Source organism: Drosophila suzukii, chromosome Y (genome assembly GCF_043229965.1).
Source record: "Drosophila suzukii chromosome Y, CBGP_Dsuzu_IsoJpt1.0, whole genome shotgun sequence".
Classification (NCBI taxonomy): domain Eukaryota; kingdom Metazoa; phylum Arthropoda; class Insecta; order Diptera; family Drosophilidae; genus Drosophila; species Drosophila suzukii.
This window is the reverse complement of record NC_092085.1, coordinates 5,855,250-5,879,271: the sequence shown is the minus strand read 5'-3', so window position 1 is coordinate 5,879,271 and position 24,022 is coordinate 5,855,250. Positions and strand designations below refer to the sequence as shown.

The 24,022-nt window shown below is 45.8% G+C and overlaps 3 protein-coding genes across 3 annotated transcripts; all 3 read right to left on the bottom strand.

Annotated features, from left to right (window-relative positions):
• Positions 1 to 1,074: 1,074 nt before the first annotated feature.
• On the bottom strand, positions 1,075 to 6,366 carry LOC139353712 (uncharacterized). The gene has a single exon (XM_070998036.1). It carries the CDS (start codon positions 6,364 to 6,366, stop codon positions 1,075 to 1,077), a length of 5,292 nt encoding a protein of 1,763 aa, XP_070854137.1.
• Positions 6,367 to 10,409: 4,043 nt separating this feature from the next.
• Positions 10,410 to 12,335, bottom strand: LOC139353711 (uncharacterized). The gene has a single exon (XM_070998035.1). It carries the CDS (start codon positions 12,333 to 12,335, stop codon positions 10,410 to 10,412), a length of 1,926 nt encoding a protein of 641 aa, XP_070854136.1.
• Positions 12,336 to 15,584, bottom strand: LOC139353710 (uncharacterized). The gene is made up of 2 exons (XM_070998034.1): positions 12,587 to 15,584; positions 12,336 to 12,505 (listed from the first exon to the last, which is right to left on the bottom strand). Exons 1-2 carry the CDS (start codon positions 15,582 to 15,584, stop codon positions 12,336 to 12,338), a joined length of 3,168 nt encoding a protein of 1,055 aa, XP_070854135.1.
• Between the last annotated feature and the right edge of the window lie 8,438 nt (positions 15,585 to 24,022).

Here is a 24,022-nt window from a genome sequence, read left to right as displayed (position 1 = left end):
CCCTCATCCTTGTTATTATACCCGTTACTCGTAGAGTAAAAGGGTATACTAGATTCGTCGGAAAGTATGTAACGGGCAGAAGGAAGCGTTTCCGACCCCATAAAGTATATATATTCTTGATCAGGATCACTAGCCGAGTCGATCTAGCCATGTCCGTCTGTCCGTCTGTCCGTCTGTCTGTCTGTCCGGATGAACGCTGAGATCTCGGAAACTATGGGAGCTAGGCTATTGAGATTTGGCGTGCAGATTCCTGAGCTTCTTACGCAGCGCAAGTTTGTTTCAGTAGAGTGCCACGCCCACTCTAACGCCCACAAACCGCCCAAAACTGTGGCTCCTACAGTTTTGATGCTAGAATAAAAAATTTAACTGAAATGGAATGTTCTCATCAATACCTATCGATTGACCCAAAAAAAATTGGCCACGCCCACCCTAACGCCCATAAACCGCCCAAAAACTTCAAAAAATCGTAAATATGAATGTGTATACCTCGGAAACTATCAAAGATAGAGAATTGGGATTTCAGATTTAGATTCCGTAGCCTTACACGCAGCGCAAGTTTGTTACGCGAATATGCCACGTGTTCAGTTGTGACGCCGTGCAAAAAAAAAGCTCTCTACGGCTGTCATTGTAAGAGGGGCTCTTGGGAATGATTAAACGACTGAAGTTCAAATATAACAGTTTAGCCTTTAATTCTTTAGCTTATAATGTGTACACTTCACTCTTCTTCATTAATTAACTTTAACAAAATAATGGGTCGCAATGGACAGCAAAATAAAAAGAAGACAATGTTGTTCCGGTCGCTGAAGCTTGTAGTTCTTACTGCCCTTCTCCTTCGTTCGTCGGGTTGCCAGATCTCCTGACCTTCGTCTTCAGTTGGCAGGGCGATCAGCTGTGCATACGAACCAAGTACCGTGGGACTGAACATGCCGCCCGCCAATGCGAAATCCGCGTGATACATGTGTTGTTCAGGATTCTGGATCTAACTTCCCTTGTACTCGTAGCGGCTAAGACAAAGAGAAAGAGAAATGACATACGGATGCAATTGATTATCAAGGGAGCAATAGCTGGTTCATATTAGCATGAGATCGGCAGGCGACAAAGCTTGGAGATGGAGCGTTTTTGACTGCCTGATTTTGTTTTCAGTGTTACAACTCGAACGAGTGAATCCTCTCCAGGATGAAGACTGGTAATTCTACCGAGCGACCATTGCGATGGAGACAGTTGATCGTCATTCATGAGTACTAATTCGTTGATTTTAAAATTCTCCTTTTCCTGACACCATTTTGGGCGAGTTTGAAGATGGGACAGCCAATCTCGGCTCCATTGCGTCCAAAACTGACGGATCAAATTTTGATGAGACAGAAATTGCTCACGGAACGACGAGTTTTGAGGGCGGCAATGGGCAGGTGCGAGCAGGGTGTCACCAATGAGAAAATGTGCCGGCGTGAGAGCTTCTAAGTCGTCTGGATCAGCTGTTAGCGGACAAAGTGGCCGAGAGTTTAGGCAAGCTTCAATCCGGATGAGCACCGTTGCGAGTTCCTCATAAGTCTGCTTGTGACTTCCGACAGTCCTCTTCAGGTGATGCTTGACGGACTTGACCCCAGCCTCCCAAAGGCCTCCGAAATTGAGAGAGTATGGCGGAGTGAAATGCCATGTAGGGCACGTAGCGTGGTCGCGATCCGCCTGTTGTGCGCTTGCTAATAACTTATTGGCGCCAACGAAATTTGTTCCGTTGTCGCTATACATATGTTGAACTGGTCCTCGGCGACCAGTAAAACGAGAAAATGCTAGTAGGAAGTGTTCCGACGAGAGTCCGGTAACCGCTTCTAGGTGAACTGCCTTCGTAGCCAAGCAGACGAAAATAGCAATGTATCCTTTGTAAGTACTTGTCCCACGAAGCCGTGCTGCCTGGATTTCGATTGCCCCGGTATAATCGACGCCGGTCGCAACGAATGGGCGGTTTGGTGGGTTGACTCTGTGCACCGGCAGGTCGCCCATCAATTGACTTCCGATGCTAGGTGACGCGCGGAAGCACGTGATGCATTTTCGAATGATTGTTCGGACGGCTTGTCTTCCATTTGGAATCCAGAACTTGTACCTCGTGTGGGCTAAAGTAAGATGGGCGCCGCCGTGCAGGGTAGCTTGATGGGAGTTCTGAATTACCAGCTCTGTAAAGAAATGACGCTGCGGTAAGATGATTGGATGTTTGCGATCGAAAGAAAGGTTGGAATGTTTGAGACGACCGCGAACGCGTAAGATGCCGTCGTCAAGAAAGGGAGTGAGATTTCTTAGGGTGCTCTTCGGAGGCAGAGGATTTTCTGCGAGGATCGCGTGCATGTCGGACTGAAAGGTTTCTGCTTGTACTATTTTCACGACGCAGCGAAGTGCATTGTCCAGTTCCTCTGGCGACAGCTGACTGTAAGATCTGGTTTTCTTTGATTGCGCGTTGTGACAAAAGCGCAGTATGTATGCTATGACTCGAACGAGTTTGGTGTAAGTTGAAAACCGCTCAATGAGACTAATGTCTACTTGGGTGGTGTGCAAACGAATTTGCAAAGATTTTGCTTCTAGGGACTGCTCATCAAACTTTATGTTCGGTACCTCTGTGTCCGGCCACTCACTGGAGTGTTGCCTCAACCATGATGGTCCGTGCCACCAGAGATCAAAGATGGAGATTTCTGATGGGGATAGTCCTCTCGTGGCGCTGTCTGCTGGATTATCTGCCGTGGGAACATGTCTCCATTGGTTTGAATCGCTGTGGTCCAGAATGTAGGCAACGCGATTGGCAACGAACGTTTTCCATCTAGTAACATCTCCTTTGATCCAGTGGAGAACGATAGTGGCGTCCGTCCAGTATGTAACGGAGATTTTAGCGTTTTTCCAACGATTGTTTGATACTACCCATTTAGTTAGTTTGGTTGCCAGCACAGCGCCGCATAACTCGGTCCTCGGGATCGTGACGGGTTTCGTTGGAGAGATTTTGGATTTTGCAGTGATGAGAGTGGTATAAAACGATGAATCCGGTTGGGGTATACGCATGTAAACCGCCGCTGCGTAGGCGTGAGTGGACCCGTCGCAGAAAGCGTGCAACTGGATATCATGGCTAAAGTCTGGCATATACCGTACGCTGCGAGGTATTCGGATTTTGCTGATGTCCTCCAGATTGACACGGAACTTTTTCCATTTGTTAGCGATGGAACTGGGTACTGGGTCGTCCCACCCTAAGTGCTTGCGATCGTTCTCGGAATGGAGGTGTGCCATTGTGACTTCCTTTAGAATTAATTTTGCTGAAATGAGAGTAGGGGCTATTAGTCCTAAGGGATCGAAAAGTCTGGCAATGCTCGAAAGAATTTCTCTTTTGGTTGAACCCGTGGGAATGCTCGCTTGCAATTTGTAGGTGAAACAGTCTTGGTTAGGTAACCAATGCATTCCTAAGGTTTTGACTGTATCAGAGTTGTCCCAGCTTCGTGACGTTTGATTGCATCGGTTTGATAAAGGAATGCTGTCTAGAAGCGCTATGTAGTTACTAGACCATTTTCTCAATTCCATATTTGCGGATTTTAGAGCTTTCTGGATTTGTAAACTCTTGTTCTGTGCTGCTGAGATAGTGTGATCACCAGAAAGAATATCGTCGACGTAGATTTCGTGCTTTAAGACCTCTTCCGCCAGTGGATAATTTTCGCGTTCATCCTCTGCAAGTTGACGAACGACTCTAATGGCGGTGAATGGTGCAGAAGCGGTACCGAAAGTTACAGTTGACAGGCAATATTCCTTGATGTTTCCATCCGCCGCCCGCCATAAAATCCGCTGGTATTGCGTGTCGTCCGGATGTACGTCGATGCAGCGGTACATGCGCTGGATGTCGGCGGTGAAAACATGTCGGTACTGTCTCCAATTCAGTAACACTGCAGGGAGATCATTTTGGAGCGTGGGTCCTACGGACAATACATCGTTTAGAGATCGACCGTTTGAGGTCTTTGCCGATGCGTCGAATACAATGCGCTGTTTGGTGGTGAGACTGTCTTCTTTATAGACAGCGTGATGAGGAAGAACGCAGGATTCAACCCGACAGAATTTTTTGGAGGTACTGACGGTTGATCTCTCACTAGTGACTGCTGGTGTGATTTGTCCCAATTCAAAATATTCTTCGATTCCCTCCTTGTAGCGAATCCATTTTTCTGGATCCCGGTCATAACGCCGCTCTAATTGAAGAAACCTGTTTAAAGCGACTTGATGCGATTTCCCTAGGGCCATTGTGGAATCGAAATGCCATTTGAAAGGTAGTCTTACCATAAAACTACCGTTTGGTTGACGTGTGTGCGTTTCCTTAAAGAAGGACTCACACCACCGCTCTTCGTCAGATTGAAGTGATCGGCTTGGGACAGATTCTATTTCGCAAAAATTCTTCAAAAGCGATTCCGTGTCTAGCGTGGTTTGATGACAGCGAATATTAAGTGTGTGAATGGATTCCTGGAACTTGCCGAGTATCATCCAACCTAAGTGAGAATTTTGTGCAATAGGTTCGTATGGATTTCCGATTCGGGTTCCCGGAAGGATAAGACCCGCCATGAGGTCGGCTCCGATGATGAGATCTATGCGTTTCGAGCGATAGTATAAAGGATCCGAGAGCTGGAGTCCGTTGATGTGTTTCCAGTTTTGAGGCGAAAACGATTGGTTTGGTAGATGTGAGGTCAGCGAGTTCATAACGTACGCAGAGTCGACATCTAGATTGAACGTTGGGTTTAGCGACGTTCGGATGCAGCAGCTTGCCGTAAAGTTGCACCGTTGACCAGTAGTTTGGCCGACGCCGGCGATCGAAGCGCGGATTCTGCATCGTGGAAGCTGGAGAGCTTGGACGGTATGCTCTGAGATTATTGTAGCTTCCGACCCCTGATCGATGAGGGCAGTTATTGTTGCTTGAGCGCCGCTCTGGGGATGGCAGACAATAATCCGTGCGGTAGCTAGCAAGATATTCTGTCGCGTTGCATGGGAGGCTGTGGAAGAATAACATTGGAGGTTTGGATTAGCAAGGGGGCTAACTGGTGAGGTGTCGTTGTTCATAATCGAAGCGGTATGTGGTTGACTGGATGATACGGTCGGCGAGTAAGGTTGGAGTGCTTGAGTGATGCTTGGCGCCGCGGCCGGATGAAGTAAAGAATGGTGGCGTTGTCCACAGTGGTAGCAATTCTTTACACTTGAACAGCGGGCCAGCATGTGCGATTTGCTCAGGCAGTTGAGGCATAGATTTGACTTACTCACGACCTCCTTACGTTGGTAGCAATCCAAGCTAAGGAATTGCTGACATCGACGAAGGATATGATTACCATTGCAGTGTGGGCAACGAAGCACAGGGGGGCTTGGTTGCGCGTGGGTGTTATGAACCGAGATACGTTTTGTGGGGTGATGATCCAGTGGTGATCCAGATTTGTTGGTGCCCGAACAGTTTCTATTTTCAATGGCGTCCAGGGTGATTAGCCGGTTGTTGAGAAACTGTTCGAGATCCTTGTACGAGGGAATGTGGGTTTGACTGCCGAGATGATGTTCCCAGGCGGAGTGCGTCTCTTTCGGTAATTTTGCAGTCAAATAATGGGCGAGCCAGTGATCCCCGTTCTGCAACGACGCGTTGATGGTGTTACAGGCGGCTGCGCAGACGTTGACTGCACTGATCATAGATCGTATATCATCGGGCTTCTCCTTGCTTAGGCTTGGCAACTGGTACAACATGTTCATGTGATTGGAGAAGACCACGCGTGGATTGTTATAGCGCTGAATTAGTGTGTCCCATGCCACCGTATAGTTAGCGGCCGTCAAAGGAATTTGACGAATATCGCAATCTCGACCAGCTGGCAGAGATTCCTTGAGGAAATGAAACCGTTGAATATTGTCAAGCCGCTCATTTTGATGAATTAACCGAGTGAAGGCGTCATAATATCCAGGCCAGTCCACACAGTTTCCGCTAAACTTGGGCACTGGCAGTTGTGGCATGTGGACACGTGCGTCGGCAACCGTCGACACGGCGGTGGGTGCCGAGGCTGAGGACGGCGTCACTGGGAACTTTATTCGTTGGCCTTCAGCTACAAGGCAATAGGTTTCCATGTACAGATCCTCGAAACTGACGGCGATCTTCTTGGCGTGATAGTCCGTTTTGACATATCCCTCGGTGCAGATGATTACTTGATGGGTGGTCTCAAAAGCCGCGTTTAAACTCTCGATCTGCTGCAGGCGCTTCATATAATAACTTTCGGTTTTTCGAGACGCGGCATCCTTCTTATAGTTCTGCTGCAGACGTGTTAGACTTTGGAGACGCTCCTTTTGAAGTGTAATAAAACCTGCTAAGGCCGGATCATCAGCTTCGTGGTCAGACATATTATGAGAATTTTTAACAATTTATTTTGAACCTAGCTAGCTCTGCTTGATAAATAAAAAAGCACCCGTACTCACGTGATCTTTCCCTTTTTTTTACTTATGCCTGATGTTACGTAACGTTGAATATAGCGTGAGCGCAGGCTGTACTGTTTTTCGATTCCGCTTTGAGTAGAAGATTTTCCTTGGTTGCGAAATTATAACGGGCCTTCTTGCAGCACCCGTGTGTGTGTGTGTAGAAGGGCTGTCAGGCGACCGGGTGTGTTGGTATTGGTGACTGTGCTCTATCGGTGTGAGAGCACTTGTTGGGGGCACAAACGGAGACGATCGCAATTTGTGTTAGATGGAGTGCTGGGTGTTATGCAGTATAACCCACAGTTAAAAGATCAAACTGAGATTTTTAAACTTCAAGCAAGAGTCCCCTCATGGGCCACCATGTTCAGTTGTGACGCCGTGCAAAAAAAAGCTCTGTACGGCTGTCATTGTAAGAGGGGCTCTTGGGAAAGATTAAACGACTGAAGTTCAAATATAACAGTTTAGCCTTTAATTCTTTAGCTATTAATGTGTACACTTCACTCTTCTTCATTAATTAACTTTAACAAAATAATGGGTCGCAATGGACAGCAAAATAAAAAGAAGACAATGTTGTTCCGGTCGCTGAAGCTTGTAGTTCTTACTGCCCTTCTCCTTCGTTCGTCGGGTTGCCAGATCTCCTGACCTTCGTCTTCAGTTGGCAGGGCGATCAGCTGTGCATACGAACCAAGTACCGTGGGACTGAACACCACGCCCACTCAAACCCACAAACCCACAAACCGCGAAAACCTGTGACGCCCACAATTTTAATGCTAGATAAAAAATTTTAACTGAAATGTATTGGTCTCGTCAATACCTATCGATTGGTCCAAAAAAAAATTTGACACGCCCACTCTAACGCCCATAATGCTTAAATCAGTATACCGCCGGTAGGTGGCGCATTTTAATCTCGCTTTGCTACTTGCATATCTCTATTTAGCTGAGTATCGGGTATCTGATAGTCGAAATACTCGACTATAGCCCTCATCCTTGTTATTATACCCGTTACTCGTAGAGTAAAAGGGTATACTAGATTCGTCGGAAAGTATGTAACGGGCAGAAGGAAGCGTTTCCGACCCCATAAAGTATATATATTCTTGATCAGGATCACTAGCCGAGTCGATCTAGCCATGTCCGTCTGTCCGTCTGTCCGTCTGTCTGTCTGTCCGGATGAACGCTGAGATCTCGGAAACCATGGGAGCTAGGCTATTGAGATTTGGCGTGCAGATTCCTGAGCTTCTTACGCAGCGCAAGTTTGTTTCAGTAGAGTGCCCCGCTCACTCTAACGCCCACAAACCGCCCAAAACTGTGGCTCCTACAGTTTTGATGCTAGAATAAAAATTTTAACTGAAATGGAATGTTCTCATCAATACCTATCGATTGACCCAAAAAAAATTGGCCACGCCCACCCTAACGCCCATAAACCGCCCACAAACTTCAAAAAATCGTAAATATGAATGTGTATACCTCGGAAACTATCAAAGATAGAGAATTGGGATTTCAGATTTAGATTCCGTAGCCTTATACGCAGCGCAAGTTTGTTACGCGAATATGCCACGCCCACTCAAACCCACAAGCCCACAAACCGCGAAAACCTGTGACGCCCACAATTTTTATGCTAGATAAAAAATTTTAACTGAAATGTATTGGTCTCGTCAATACCTATCGATTGGTCCAAAAAAAAATTTGACACGCCCACTCTAACGCCCATAATGCTTAAATCAGTATACCGCCGGTAGGTGGCGCATTTTAATCTCGCTTTGCTACTTGCATATCTCTATTTAGCTGAGTATCGGGTATCTGATAGTCGAGGTACTCGACTATAGCGTTCTTCCTTGTTATTATACCCGTTACTCGTAGAGTAAGAGGGTATACTAGATTCGTCGGAAAGTATGTAACGGGCAGAAGGAAGCGTTTCCGACCCCATAAAGTATATATATTCTTGATCAGGATCACTAGCCGAGTCGATCTAGCCATGTCCGTCTCATTCTAACGCCCACAAACCGTTCAAAACTGTGGCTCCTACAGTTTTGATGCTAGAATAAAAATTTTAACTGAAATGGAATGTTCTCATCAATACCTATCGATTGACCCAAAAAAAATTGGCCACGCCTACCCTAACGCCCATAAACCGCCCACAAACTTCAAAAAATCGTAAATATGAATGTGTATACCTCGGAAACTATCAAAGATAGAGAATTGGGATTTCAGATTTAGATTCCGTAGCCTTATACGCAGCGCAAGTTTGTTACGCGAATATGCCACGCCCACTCAAACCCACAAGCCCACAAACCGCGAAAACCTGTGACGCCAACAATTTTTATGCTAGGTAAAAAATTTTAACTGAAATGTATTGGTCTCGTCAATACCTATCCATTGGTCCAAAAAAAAATTTGACACGCCCACTCTAACGCCCATAATGCTTAAATCAGTATACCGCCGGTAGGTGGCGCATTTTAATCTCGCTTTGCTACTTCCATATCTCTATTTAGCTGAGTATCGGGTATCTGATAGTCGAAATACTCGACTATAGCCCTCATCCTTGTTATTATACCCGTTACTCGTAGAGTAAAAAGGTATACTAGATTCGTCGGAAAGTATGTAACGGGCAGAAGGAAGCGTTTCCGACCCCATAAAGTATATATATTCTTGATCAGGATCACTAGCCGAGTCGATCTAGCCATGTCCGTCTGTCCGTCTGTCCGTCTGTCTGTCTGTCCGGATGAACGCTGAGATCTCGGAAACTATGGGAGCTAGGCTATTGAGATTTGGCGTGCAGATTCCTGAGCTTCTTACGCAGCGCAAGTTTGTTTCAGTAGAGTGCCCCGCTCACTCTAACGCCCACAAACCGCCCAAAACTGTGGCTCCTACAGTTTTGATGCTAGAATAAAAATTTTAACTTAAATGGAATGTTCGCATCAATACCTATCGATTGACCCAAAAAAAATTGGCCACGCCCACCCTAACGCCCATAAACCGCCCACAAACTTCAAAAAATCGTAAATATGAATGTGTGTACCTCGGAAACTATCAAAGATAGAGAATTGGGATTTCAGATTTAGATTCCGTAGCCTTATACGCAGCGCAAGTTTGTTACGCGAATAAGCCACGCCCACTCAAACCCACAAGCCCACAAACCGCGACAACCTGTGACGCCCAAAATTTTTATGCTAGATAAAAAATTTTAACTGAAATGTATTGGTCTCGTCAATACCTATCGATTGGTCCAAAAAAAAAATTTGACACGCCCACTCTAACGCCCATAATGCTTAAATCAGTATACCGCCGGTAGGTGGCGCATTTTAATCTCGCTTTGCTACTTGCATATCTCTATTTAGCTGAGTAACGGGTATCTGATAGTCGAGGTACTCGACTATAGCGTTCTTCCTTGTTATTATACCCGTTACTCGTAGAGTAAGAGGGTATACTAGATTCGTCGGAAAGTATGTAACGGGCAGAAGGAAGCGTTTCCAACCCCATAAAGTATATATATTCTTGATCAGGATAACTAGCCGAGTCGATCTAGCCATGTCCGTCTCATTCTAACGCCCACAAACCGTTCAAAACTGTGGCTCCTACAGTTTTGATGCTAGAATAAAAATTTTAACTGAAATGGAATGTTCTCATCAATACCTATCGATTGACCCAAAAAAAATTGGCCACGCCCACCCTAACGCCCATAAACCGCCCACAAACTTCAAAAAATCGTAAATATGAATGTGTATACCTCGGAAACTATCAAAGATAGAGAATTGGGATTTCAGATTTAGATTCCGTAGCCTTATACGCAGCGCAAGTTTGTTACGCGAATATGCCACGCCCACTCAAACCCACAAGCCCACAAACCGCGAAAACCTGTGACGCCCACTATTTTTATGCTAGATAAAAAATTTTAACTGAAATGTATTGGTCTCGTTAATACCTATCGATTGGTCCAAAAAAATTTGACACGCCCACTCTAACGCCCATAACGCTTAAATCTGTATACCGCCGGTAGGTGGCAGTTGATCGTCCTTCATGAGTACTAATTCGTTGATTTTAAAATTCTCCTTTTCCTGACACCATTTTGGGCGAGTTTGAAGATGGGACAGCCAATCTCGGCTCCATTGCGTCCAAAACTGACGGATCAAATTTTGATGAGACAGAAATTGCTCACGGAACGACGAGTTTTGAGGGCGGCAATGGGCAGGTGCGAGCAGGGTGTCACCAATGAGAAAATGTGCCGGCGTGAGAGCTTCTAAGTCGTCTGGATCAGCTGTTAGCGGACAAAGTGGCCGAGAGTTTAGGCAAGCTTCAATCCGGATGAGCACCGTTGCGAGTTCCTCATAAGTCTGCTTGTGACTTCCGACAGTCCTCTTCAGGTGATGCTTGACGGACTTGACCCCAGCCTCCCAAAGGCCTCCGAAATTGGGAGAGTATGGCGGAGTGAAATGCCATGTAGGGCACGTAGCGTGGTCGCGATCCGCCTGTTGTGCGCTTGCTAATAACTTATTGGCGCCAACGAAATTTGTTCCGTTGTCGCTATACATATGTTGAACTGGTCCTCGGCGACCAGTAAAACGAGAAAATGCTAGTAGGAAGTGTTCCGACGAGAGTCCGGTAACCGCTTCTAGGTGAACTGCCTTCGTAGCCAAGCAGACGAAAATAGCAATGTATCCTTTGTAAGTACTTGTCCCACGAAGCCGTGCTGCCTGGATTTCGATTGCCCCGGTATAATCGACGCCGGTCGCAACGAATGGGCGGTTTGGTGGGTTGACTCTGTGCACCGGCAGGTCGCCCATCAATTGACTTCCGATGCTAGGTGACGCGCGGAAGCACGTGATGCATTTTCGAATGATTGTTCGGACGGCTTGTCTTCCATTTGGAATCCAGAACTTGTACCTCGTGTGGGCTAAAGTAAGATGGGCGCCGCCGTGCGGGGTAGCTTGATGGGAGTTCTGAATTACCAGCTCTGTAAAGAAATGACGCTGCGGTAAGATGATTGGATGTTTGCGATCGAAAGAAAGGTTGGAATGTTTGAGACGACCGCGAACGCGTAAGATGCCGTCGTCAAGAAAGGGAGTGAGATTTCTTAGGGTGCTCTTCGGAGGCAGAGGATTTTCTGCGAGGATCGCGTGCATGTCGGACTGAAAGGTTTCTGCTTGTACTATTTTCACGACGCAGCGAAGTGCATTGTCCAGTTCCTCTGGCGACAGCTGACTGTAAGATCTGGTTTTCTTTGATTGCGCGTTGTGACAAAAGCGCAGTATGTATGCTATGACTCGAACGAGTTTGGTGTAAGTTGAAAACCGCTCAATGAGACTAATGTCTACTTGGGTGGTGTGCAAACGAATTTGCAAAGATTTTGCTTCTAGGGACTGCTCATCAAACTTTATGTTCGGTACCTCTGTGTCCGGCCACTCACTGGAGTGTTGCCTCAACCATGATGGTCCGTGCCACCAGAGATCAAAGATGGAGATTTCTGATGGGGATAGTCCTCTCGTGGCGCTGTCTGCTGGATTATCTGCCGTGGGAACATGTCTCCATTGGTTTGAATCGCTGTGGTCCAGAATGTAGGCAACGCGATTGGCAACGAACGTTTTCCATCTAGTAACATCTCCTTTGATCCAGTGGAGAACGATAGTGGCGTCCGTCCAGTATGTAACGGAGATTTTAGCGTTTTTCCAACGATTGTTTGCTACTACCCATTTAGTTAGTTTGGTTGCCAGCACAGCGCCGCATAACTCGGTCCTCGGGATCGTGACGGGTTTCCTTGGAGAGATTTTGGATTTTGCAGTGATGAGAGTGGTATAAAACGATGAATCCGGTTGGGGTATACGCATGTAAACCGCCGCTGCGTAGGCGTGAGTGGACCCGTCGCAGAAAGCGTGCAACTGGATATCATGGCTAAAGTCTGGCATTTACCGTACGCTGCGAGATATTCGGATTTTGCTGATGTCCTCCAGATTGACACGGAACTTTTTCCATTTGTTAGCGATGGAACTGGGTACTGGGTCGTCCCACCCTAAGTGCTTGCGATCGTTCTCGGAATGGAGGTGTGCCATTGTGACTTCCTTTAGAATTAGTTTTGCTGAAATGAGAATAGGGGCTATTAGTCCTAAGGGATCGAAAAGTCTGGCAATGCTCGAAAGAATTTCTCTTTTGGTTGAACCCGTGGGAATGCTCGCTTGCAATTTGTAGGTGAAACAGTCTTGGTTAGGTAACCAATGCATTCCTAAGGTTTTGACTGTATCAGAGTTGTCCCAGCATCGTGACGTTTGATTGCATCGGTTTGATAAAGGAATGCTGTCTAGAAGCGCTATGTCGTTACTAGACCATTTTCTCAATTCCATATTTGCGGATTTTAGAGCGTTCTGGATTTGTAAACTCTTGTTCTGTGCTGCTGAGATAGTGTGATCACCAGAAAGAATATCGTCGACGTAGATTTCGTGCTTTAAGACCTCTTCCGCCAGTGGATAATTTTCGCGTTCATCCTCTGCAAGTTGACGAACGACTCTAATGGCGGTGAATGGTGCAGAAGCGGTACCGAAAGTTACAGTTGACAGGCAATATTCCTTGATGTTTCCATCCGCCGCCCGCCATAAAATCCGCTGGTATTGCGTGTCGTCCGGATGTACGTCGATGCAGCGGTACATGCGCTGGATGTCGGCGGTGAAAACATGTCGGTACTGTCTCCAATTCAGTAACACTGCAGGGAGATCATTTTGGAGCGTGGGTCCTACGGACAATACATCGTTTAGAGATCGACCGTTTGAGGTCTTTGCCGATGCGTCGAATACAATGCGCTGTTTGGTGGTGAGACTGTCTTCTTTATAGACAGCGTGATGAGGAAGAACGCAGGATTCAACCCGACAGAATTTTTTGGAGGTACTGACGGTTGATCTCTCACTAGTGACTGCTGGTGTGATTTGTCCCAATTCAAAATATTCTTCGATTCCCTCCTTGTAGCGAATCCATTTTTCTGGATCCCGTTCATAACGCCGCTCTAATTGAAGAAACCTGTTTAAAGCGACTTGATGCGATTTCCCTAGGGCCATTGTGGAATCGAAATGCCATTTGAAAGGTAGTCTTACCATAAAACTACCGTTTGGTTGACGTGTGTGCGTTTCCTTAAAGAAGGACTCACACCACCGCTCTTCGTCAGATTGAAGTGATCGGCTTGGGACAGATTCTATTTCGCAAAAATTCTTCAAAAGCGATTCCGTGTCTAGCGTGGTTTGATGACAGCGAATATTAAGTGTGTGAATGGATTCCTGGAACTTGCCGAGTATCATCCAACCTAAGTGAGAATTTTGTGCAATAGGTTCGTATGGATTTCCGATTCGGGTTCCCGGAAGGATAAGACCCGCCATGAGGTCGGCTCCGATGATGAGATCTATGCGTTTCGAGCGATAGTATAAAGGATCCGAGAGCTGGAGTCCGTTGATGTGTTTCCAGTTTTGAGGCGAAAACGATTGGTTTGGTAGATGTGAGGTCAGCGAGTTCATAACGTACGCAGAGTCGACATCTAGATTGAACGTTGGGTTTAGCGACGTTCGGATGCAGCAGCTTGCCGTAAAGTTGCACCGTTGACCAGTAGTTTGGCCGACGCCGGCGATCGAAGCGCGGATTCTGCATCGTGGAAGCTGGAGAGCTTGGACGGTATGCTCTGAGATTATTGTAGCTTCCGACCCCTGATCGATGAGGGCAGTTATTGTTGCTTGAGCGCCGCTCTGGGGATGGCAGACAATAATCCGTGCGGTAGCTAGCAAGATATTCTGTCGCGTTGCATGGGAGGCTGTGGAAGAATAACATTGGAGGTTTGGATTAGCAAGGGGGCTAACTGGTGAGGTGTCGTTGTTCATAATCGAAGCGGTATGTGGTTGACTGGATGATACGGTCGGCGAGTAAGGTTGGGGTGCTTGAGTGATGCTTGGCGCCGCGGCCGGATGAAGTAAAGAATGGTGGCGTTGTCCACAGTGGTAGCAATTCTTTACACTTGAACAGCGGGCCAGCATGTGCGATTTGCTCAGGCAGTTGAGACATAGATTTGACTTACTCACGACCTCCTTACGTTGGTAGCAATCCAAGCTAAGGAATTGCTGACATCGACGAAGGATATGATTACCATTGCAGTGTGGGCAACGAAGCACAGGGGGGCTTGGTTGCGCGTGGGTGTTATGAACCGAGATACGTTTTGTGGGGTGATGATCCAGTGGTGATCCAGATTTGTTGGTGCCCGAACAGTTTCTATTTTCAATGGCGTCCAGGGTGATTAGCCGGTTGTTGAGAAACTGTTCGAGATCCTTGTACGAGGGAATGTGGGTTTGACTGCCGAGATGATGTTCCCAGGCGGAGTGCGTCTCTTTCGGTAATTTTGCAGTCAAATAATGGGCGAGCCAGTGATCCCCGTTCTGCAACGACGCGTTGATGGTGTTACAGGCGGCTGCGCAGACGTTGACTGCACTGATCATAGATCGTATATCATCGGGCTTCTCCTTGCTTAGGCTTGGCAACTGGTACAACATCTTCATGTGATTGGAGAAGACCACGCGTGGATTGTTATAGCGCTGAATTAGTGTGTCCCATGCTACCGTATAGTTAGCGGCCGTCAAAGGAATTTGACGAATATCGCAATCTCGACCAGCTGGCAGAGATTCCTTGAGGAAATGAAACCGTTGAATATTGTCCAGCCGCTCATTTTGATGAATTAACCGAGTGAAGGCGTCATAATATCCAGGCCAGTCCACACAGTTTCCGCTAAACTTGGGCACTGGCAGTTGTGGCATGTGGACACGTGCGTCGGCAACCGTCGACACGGCGGTGGGTGCCGAGGCTGAGGACGGCGTCACTGGGAACTTTATTCGTTGGCCTTCAGCTACAAGGCAATAGGTTTCCATGTACAGATCCTCGAAACTGACGGCGATCTTCTTGGCGTGATAGTCCGATTTGACATATCCCTCGGTGCAGATGATTACTTGATGGGTGGTCTCAAAAGCCGCGTTTAAACTCTCGATCTGCTGCAGGCGCTTCATATAATAACTTTCGGTTTTTCGAGACGCGGCATCCTTCTTATAGTTCTGCTGCAGACGTGTTAGACTTTGGAGACGCTCCTTTTGAAGTGTAATAAAACCTGCTAAGGCCGGATCATCAGCTTCGTGGTCAGACATATTATGAGAATTTTTAACAATTTATTTTGAACCTAGCTAGCTCTGCTTGATAAATAAAAAAGCACCCGTACTCACGTGATCTTTCCCTTTTTTTTACTTATGCCTGATGTTACGTAACGTTGAATATAGCGTGAGCGCAGGCTGTACTGTTTTTCGATTCCGCTTTGAGTAGAAGATTTTCCTTGGTTGCGAAATTATAACGGGCCTTCTTGCAGCACCCGTGTGTATGTGTGTAGAAGGGCTGTCAGGCGACCGGGTGTGTTGGTATTGGTGACTGTGCTCTATCGGTGTGAGAGCAATTGTTGGGGGCACAAACGGAGACGATCGCAATTTGTGTTAGATGGAGTGCTGGGTGTTATGCAGTATAACCCACAATTGAAAGATCAAACTGAGATTTTTAAACTTCAAGCAAGAGTCCCCTCATGGGCCACCATGTTCAGTTGTGACGCCGTGCAAAAAAAAGCTCTGTACGGCTGTCATTGTAAGAGGGGCTCTTGGGAATGATTAAACGACTGAAGTTCAAATATAACAGTTTAGCCTTTAATTCTTTAGCTATTAATGTGTACACTTCACTCTTCTTCATTAATTAACTTTAACAAAATAATGGGTCGCAATGGACAGCAAAATAAAAAGAAGACAATGTTGTTCCGGTCGCTGAAGCTTGTAGTTCTTACTGCCCTTCTCCTTCGTTCGTCGGGTTGCCAGATCTCCTGACCTTCGTCTTCAGTTGGCAGGGCGATCAGCTGTGCATACGAACCAAGTACCGTGGGACTGAACACCACGCCCACTCAAACCCACAAGCCCACAAACCGCGAAAACCTGTGACGCCCACAATTTTAATGCTAGATAAAAAATTTTAACTGAAATGTATTGGTCTCGTCAATACCTATCGATTGGTCCAAAAAAAATTTGACACGCCCACTCTAACGCCCATAATGCTTAAATCAGTATACCGCCGGTAGGTGGCGCATTTTAATCTCGCTTTGCTACTTGCATATCTCTATTTAGCTGAGTATCGGGTATCTGATAGTCGAAATACTCGACTATAGCCCTCATCCTTGTTATTATACCCGTTACTCGTAGAGTAAAAGGGTATACTAGATTCGTCGGAAAGTATGTAACGGGCAGAAGGAAGCGTTTCTGACCCCATAAAGTATATATATTCTTGATCAGGATCACTAGCCGAGTCGATCTAGCCATGTCCGTCTGTCCGTCTGTCCGTCTTTCTGTCTGTCCGGATTAACGCTGAGATCTCGGAAACTATGGGAGCTAGGCTATTGAGATTTGGCGTGCAGATTCCTAAGCTTCTTACGCAGCGCAAGTTTGTTTCAGTAGAGTGCCACGCCCACTCTAACGCCCACAAACCGCCCAAAACTGTGGCTCCTACAGTTTTGATGCTAGAATAAAAATTTTAACTGAAATGGAATGTTCTCATCAATACCTATCGATTGACCCAAAAAAAGTTGGCCACGCCCACCCTAACGCCCATAAACCGCCCACAAACTTCAAAAAATCGTAAATATGAATGTGTATACCTCGGAAACTATCAAAGATAGAGAATTGGGATTTCAGATTTAGATTCCGTAGCCTTATACGCAGCGCAAGTTTGTTACGCGAATATGCCACGCCCACTCAAACCCACAAGCCCACAAACCGCGAAAACCTGTGACGCCCACTATTTTTATGCTAGATAAAAAATTTTTAACTGAAAGGTATTGGTCTCGTCAATACCTATCGATTGGTCCAAAAAAAAATTTGACACGCCCACTCTAACGCTTATAACGCTTAAATCTGTATACCGCCGGTAGGTGGCGCATTTTAATCTCGCTTTGCTACTTGCATATCTCTATTTAGCTGAGTAACGGGTATCTGATAGTCGAGGTACTCGACTATAGCGTTCTTCCTTGTTATTATACCCGTTACTCGTAGAGTAAGAGGGTATACTAGATTCGTCGGAAAGTATGTAACGGGCAGAAGGAAGCGTTTCCAACCCCATAAAGTATATATATTCGTGATCAGGATCACTAGCCGAGTCGATCTAGCCATGTCCGTCTCATTCTAACGCCCACAAACCGTTCAAAACTGTGGCTCCTACAGTTTTGATGCTAGAATAAAAATTTTAACTGAAATGGAATGTTCTCATCTATACCTATCGATTGACCCAAAAAAAATTGGCCACGCCCACCCTAACGCCCATAAACCGCCCACAAACTTCAAAAAATCGTAAATATGAATGTGTATACCTCGGAAACTATCAAAGATAGAGAATTGGGATTTCAGATTTAGATTCCGTAGCCTTATACGCAGCGCAAGTTTGTTACGCGAATATGCCACGCCCACTCAAACCCACAAGCCCACAAACCGCGAAAACCTGTGACGCCCACTATTTTTATGCTAGATATAAATTTTAACTGAAATGTATTGGTCTCGTCAATACCTATCGATTGGTCCAAAAAAATTTGACACGCCCACTCTAACGCCCATAACGCTTAAATCTGTATACCGCCGGTAGGTGGCGCATTTTAATCTCGCTTCGCTACTTGCATATCTCTATTTAGCTGAGTAACGGGTATCTGATAGTCGAGGTACTCGACTATAGCGTTCTTCCTTGTTATTATACCTGTTACTCGTAGAGTAAGAGGGTATACTAGATTCGTCGGAAAGTATGTAACAGGCAGAAGGAATATGCCACGCCCACTCAAACCCACAAGCCCACAAACCGCGAAAACCTGTGACGCCAACAATTTTTATGCTAGGTAAAAAATTTTAACTGAAATGTATTGGTCTCGTCAATACCTATCGATTGGTCCAAAAAAATTTGACACGCCCACTCTAACGCCCATAACGCTTAAATCTGTATACCGCCGGTAGGTGGCGCATTTTAATCTCGCTTCGCTACTTGCATATCTCTATTTAGCTGAGTAACGGGTATCTGATAGTCGAGGTACTCGACTATAGCGTTCTTCCTTGTTATTATACCTGTTACTCGTAGAGTAAGAGGGTATACTAGATTCGTCGGAAAGTATGTAACGGGCAGAAGGAAGCGTTTCCGACCCCATAAAGTATATATATTCTTGATCAGGATCACTAGCCGAGTCGATCTAGCCATGTCCGTCTGTCCGTCTGTCCGTCTGTCTGTCTGTCCGGATGAACGCTGAGATCTCGGAAACTATGGGAGCTAGGCTATTGAGATTTGGCGTGCAGATTCCTGAGCTTCTTACGCAGCGCAAGTTTGTTTCAGTAGAGTGCCCCGCTCACTCTAACGCCCACAAACCGCCCAAAACTGTGGCTCCTACAGTTTTGATGCTAGAATAAAAATTTTAACTTAAATGGAATGTTCGCATCAATACCTATCGATTGACCCAAAAAAAATTGGCCACGCCCACCCTAACGCCCATAAACCGCCCACAAACTTCAAAAAATCGTAAATATGAATGTGTGTACCTCGGAAACTATCAAAGATAGAGAATTGGGATTTCAGATTTAGATTCCGTAGCCTTATACGCAGCGCAAGTTTGTTACGCGAATATGCCACGCCCACTCAAACGCCCACAAACCGCGAAAACCTGTGACGCCCACAATTTTTATGCTAGACAAAAAATTTTAACTGAAATGTATTGGTCTCGTCAATACCTATCGATTGGTCCAAAAAAAATTTGACACACCCACTCTAACGCCCATAACGCTTAAATCAGTATACCGCCGGTAGGTGGCGCATTTTAATCTCGCTTTGCTACTTGCATATCTCTATTTAGCTGAGTATCGGGTATCTGATAGTCGAAATACTCGACTATAGCCCTCATCCTTGTTATTATACCCGTTACTCGTAGAGTAAAAGGGTATACTAGATTCGTCGGAAAGTATGTAACGGGCAGAAGGAAGCGTTTCCGACCCCATAAAGTATATATATTCTTGATCAGGATCACTAGCCGAGTCGATCTAGCCATGTCCGTCTGTCCGTCTGTCCGTCTGTCTGTCTGTCCGGATGAACGCTGAGATCTCGGAAACTATGGGAGCTAGGCTATTGAGATTTGGCGTGCAGATTCCTGAGCTTCTTACGCAGCGCAAGTTTGTTTCAGTAGAGTGCCACGCTCACTCTAACGCCCACAAACCGCCCACCCTAACGCCCATAAACCGCCCACAAACTTCAAAAAATCGTAAATATGAATGTGTATACCTCGGAAACTATCAAAGATAGAGAATTGGGATTTCAGTTCGGAAGCGCTTCAGTCAGTGCAAAATAAGAAGAGATATTTAACGGCGGTTGCCGGAGCTTTGCAATGCTATAGAACTTGTGTTCTTTATTCGTATAGAGCTTGAAGCGAACTAAACTTAAAGTTGACAAAAATGAAATTCATAGCAAATATGCTGTGTTTGCCGGCTATGCACGAGCATCCGGCCAAATGCCGCGTCAGCGGTTTTGGCCGCAGCTGGGCTTCGGACATTCGGTCATCGCCTCCGTCCGGTTAGCTACTTAGTTAACTACTCCCCCCTCAAGATTGAGGCCGCCCTCGGCCGACCCTATTTCAGCGATCACCCTTCTTAGTTTTACCGCAGATCTTCTGGCACCGGTGAGTCGCAGGTTAGGCCGACACAAATCAATGCGCAACATATTACTCCTGTAATTAGCGCTACCATGTGTGTCTGATTGGTGTTGATTTTATTTCCGAACTTCTGAGGTTACGTTCACTCAAGCGGTGAAGGTAGGGGAGGCTCAGAGTATTTTGACTGATGGTGATGTTCAGTGAGGGTGAGCTTGCCACCCCCGGAGTCCTCTTCAGGGCGGAGTTTTGGTTCAAAACCAGGGTTTCGTTTACTGTGACGCGCTCACTAAAGATGACGAGATGCGTCCCGTGTATCCAGACGTTTGTTCCGTTGTCTACTCGTACCTGCGCTGATTGATCATTGATGATCATAATTCCCTCATCGACATAAGTGATCGGATGTAAATCGCTTGGTTGGGTTTCGCAGTGCGCAACTCCACCTGCATGGAGTTCTCGGGCGCATGTGGTCTTCGCTGATAGTCGGCAGAAAGTGACTCTTGGTGTTGTGGAGCAATTCTGGATCGCATACATTTCCCCATTGCATTCTGCTATTATATTATCCACTAACCTTAGCATCACATTATTATGTGCTACCGGGAACATTGTAATCTTCTTACATGCTAATTTAATTTTTGGGAATTTAATAATGAAGTGCAATATGTTAACAGACTGGAGAATTTTCACGGACGCTACGGACAAAATATCTTTTATAGGAGTGTCGGTGGGCTCCTCCATCCAAATACTTTCTAGGTCTGCGTGATCTAATATGTTTGGGCTGACTATGTTTACTTTAGCAAGCGAGATTGCCATCATTAAATTTTGAAGTTCCATTGTTAACATTCGGTTTCTGGAGAGCAATGTTTCATATAGATGGCCAGTGTCCACTTGTGAACTCTTTGCCACTTTCAGGATTTGATTTACGGTTGACGTTAATTCATTAATTTGACTTTGAATTCTTGCATTTGTTTCTATTTGTCTATTGTTTGAATTGATTAATTGTTTTTCAGTGAATTTAATTCTTTCTAAATCCCCGGCGTCCGGAGTTCCTGCTACGATTTTTACATTACCAAAAGTTTTTTCATGTGTGACTGGGGAAACATATCGCTCATATTTTCTGTTTCTTCTACTACGCGCCTGTACTCTGAAAGGTTCGCTGAATGACTAACGAATGCGAATTCCTCCCACACTAGTATTCGACCGTCAATAATGGGGATGTACTTGGCTTGTGAATAGTCGGTGATGTGCGCCGACGCCATGGTTAAGGAGAAGAGGATTGGGATGATTTTGGACCTGTGGAATGAATTCGGAGCTATATTTTTGTTCATGACAAGGTTGCCCACCACCAACGGAAATTAACTTAACCTTAAAAAAATATTTTATCAGCTATGTTTAAAGCTGGTAAAATTTGTGCCAAGTGGCAAAAAGGTAAAAAACTTTTTTTTTTATTTAATGTTGTCCTTGTGGACCACCCTCCCCTTGATGAGGACTGTGGTCCCCATGACCGCTTCCACAATCTTCTCTTCACACAATGGTGAGAGTTTGTTGCCTAGCCGCCTGTTGGATTTTACAAGGACTTTTTCACCAACTTTGAACACCCTGTTCTGTCGGGCAGCATTTTCCCTGTTCTTGAGCTTGTCCTGGGCGATTTTTATCTTATCCTGAATCTCATACTATGGTTGATCCGAAAGTGTTTGAATTACGTCGGCTGGCCTCTTGTCGATGACCGAGTGGATAGATTTATTGTATCTGGCTGTGGCCAGCAAGATTAGCTCGACGGTGTCACTGATGCCTTTATCAATTTTATGGCATCTAGCAAGCTCTATTAGAGTGCTGTGGAAACGTTCCACTTGTCCGTTTGAGACACTGTTAAGGGGCGGTGCATTCGAGATGCTCACGCCGAAAAGGGTTTCCAGCATGGACAAAATGGTGTGCGAATTCAACGATGGTTCGTTGTCACAATATATGACCTTGGCTTTCGGGAAAACATTCAAGAGTTGTAGCAGTGCTGGTTTAATGTCCTCTATGGTTCTAGAGGGGATTGGCTGGACCATCGCAAATTTTGAGAATTTGTCAATGGATGTAAGAAAATATTTTTTTATCCGTTGAGAAGATGTCTATGTGTAATATTTCCCCAACCTGAGACGGGATTGGTGTTTCCCCAAGCTCCTGCTTTTTGGGATGCCTGTCATATTTAGCTTTAGCACATGTTTTGCAGTTAGCGACGATTTCGCTAGCAAGCTTGGCCATTTTCGGGAAGTAGTACTCGGAGAGTACCTGCTTTACATTTTCTTGGCTGACCTGTGAGCCCTGTTGTGTTCAGTGGACAGAATTTCCCGTCTCTACGGGACTGCAAAAATGTCCGTTACACGATTTTTACAATACCAACATTTTGTGGCTGGAAATTGGCGTACCAGTTGGTCCTGTATCATTGCGAGTGTGTGCAAATCGCAATGGATGGCGTTTACGCCCTTAGGAACAATTAACTCTGCGAGATCATTGAGTAATGACTCTTTGCAGGAGAAGCTGATCGCATGCCGTCTCTTGTTTCCAAAGAGGACAAAGTTGCGTTTTTGCGGAAAGCGAGCTTCCTCCAGAGCTATCTGGTTTTGGAAGCAATTCAAGGGCTTATCCGTTGCCTCAATTGTGTGGGTCAGTGACAGCTCACTGTTAATCGTGGCCGCACTTGAAAAAGCTTCTGCCTCTCCCAGAACGTTAAGTTGCTGTCTTGAGAGGGCATCCGCAACGAGGTTTTCCTTGCCGGGCTTGTAAAAAATGTTGGCACCGGACTCGTCGATGCGAGCTTTCCACTGTTTGATCTTTGCATTCGGATTGGATTCCGATACCGCGAAGGTCAGTGGTTGATGGTCAGTAAAGGTGGTCACTGCATATAGATAGTGACGTAATTTGGCCAATGCCCAAACTATTGCTAGCAGCTCCCTTTCATTGGTGGCATAATTGATCTCTCTGTCCTTTAGGGTTTTCGAGATCATGGTAATGGTCCCTCTTGGGATAGGACTGCGCCAATGCCGTAAGCTGAGGCATCTGTCGTTAGATCAAATGCTTTTTTGTAGTTGGGATACCTGAGGATGACCTCCTCGGAAGCTAGAATGTTACGCAGCTTGTGAAAAGCTAGCCGTTGCGGCTCGTTGAACTGCACCTGGATATTTTTCGACCTGTGTCTGCTGACACTACCGAATTCCCCTTTCAGGATGTCTGAAATGGGCCGAGCTATGGACGCAAAATCTTTAATAAAGCATCTATAGTAGCTGGCCAGGCCAAGGAATGATCTAACTTCGAACACATTTTTGGGTTCAGGGAATTCCTGAATGGCCTTGGTTTTTTCTGGGTCAGTGGTAGCCCCGTTGCTGGTGACTATAAAACCCAAGAAGCTAACGCTTTTTTTGAAGAATTTTGATTTTTCAGTTGATACCCTCATATTAGCATCGTAAAGGCTTTTGAGAACCCAATCTACGTGCCGGATGTGAGAGTTTTCGTCTTCTGAGAAGACGATAGCGTCATCGACATAAACATAGCAAAATTTGCCTATCTGCTCTCGCAGTATGTCGTCTATAGTTCGAAGCTCGTACTTTCCTCTATTTACGGAAAAGGAAGTCTTTTCACGGTCCCGTTCTGCCAGCGTTATTTGGTGATAGCCAGATTTTAAATCGAGCGTAGTGAAGTAATTCGCTCTGCCTAAATTCCCTAGTATCATAGAGATATTTGGCATGGGATAGCGATCAGGTATTGTCCTCTCGTTCAATTTGCGAAAGTCCAATACGAGTCGCATTTTACGGGCGCCCGTTTCGTCGGTGCCCTTTTTGTCTACAACCCATGTCGGGTTATTGTAGGGGGATCTCGACTTCTGGATTATGCCATTTTTTAGCAGCTCTTGAA

What these genes read in the sequence shown, in the direction of transcription:
- LOC139353712 (XM_070998036.1), bottom strand. Translation starts at nt 6,366, where the DNA reads ATGTCTGACCACGAAGCTGATGATCCGGCCTTAGCAGGTTTTATTACA.
- LOC139353710 (XM_070998034.1), bottom strand. Translation starts at nt 15,584, where the DNA reads ATGTCTGACCACGAAGCTGATGATCCGGCCTTAGCAGGTTTTATTACA. An exon ending in GCAAGCGAGCATTCCCACGG is followed by an intron (nt 12,506 to 12,586) that starts GTTCAACCAAAA and finishes TTCTCATTTCAG; the next exon opens with CAAAACTAATTCTAAAGGAA.
- LOC139353711 (XM_070998035.1), bottom strand. Translation starts at nt 12,335, where the DNA reads ATGCCAGACTTTAGCCATGATATCCAGTTGCACGCTTTCTGCGACGGG.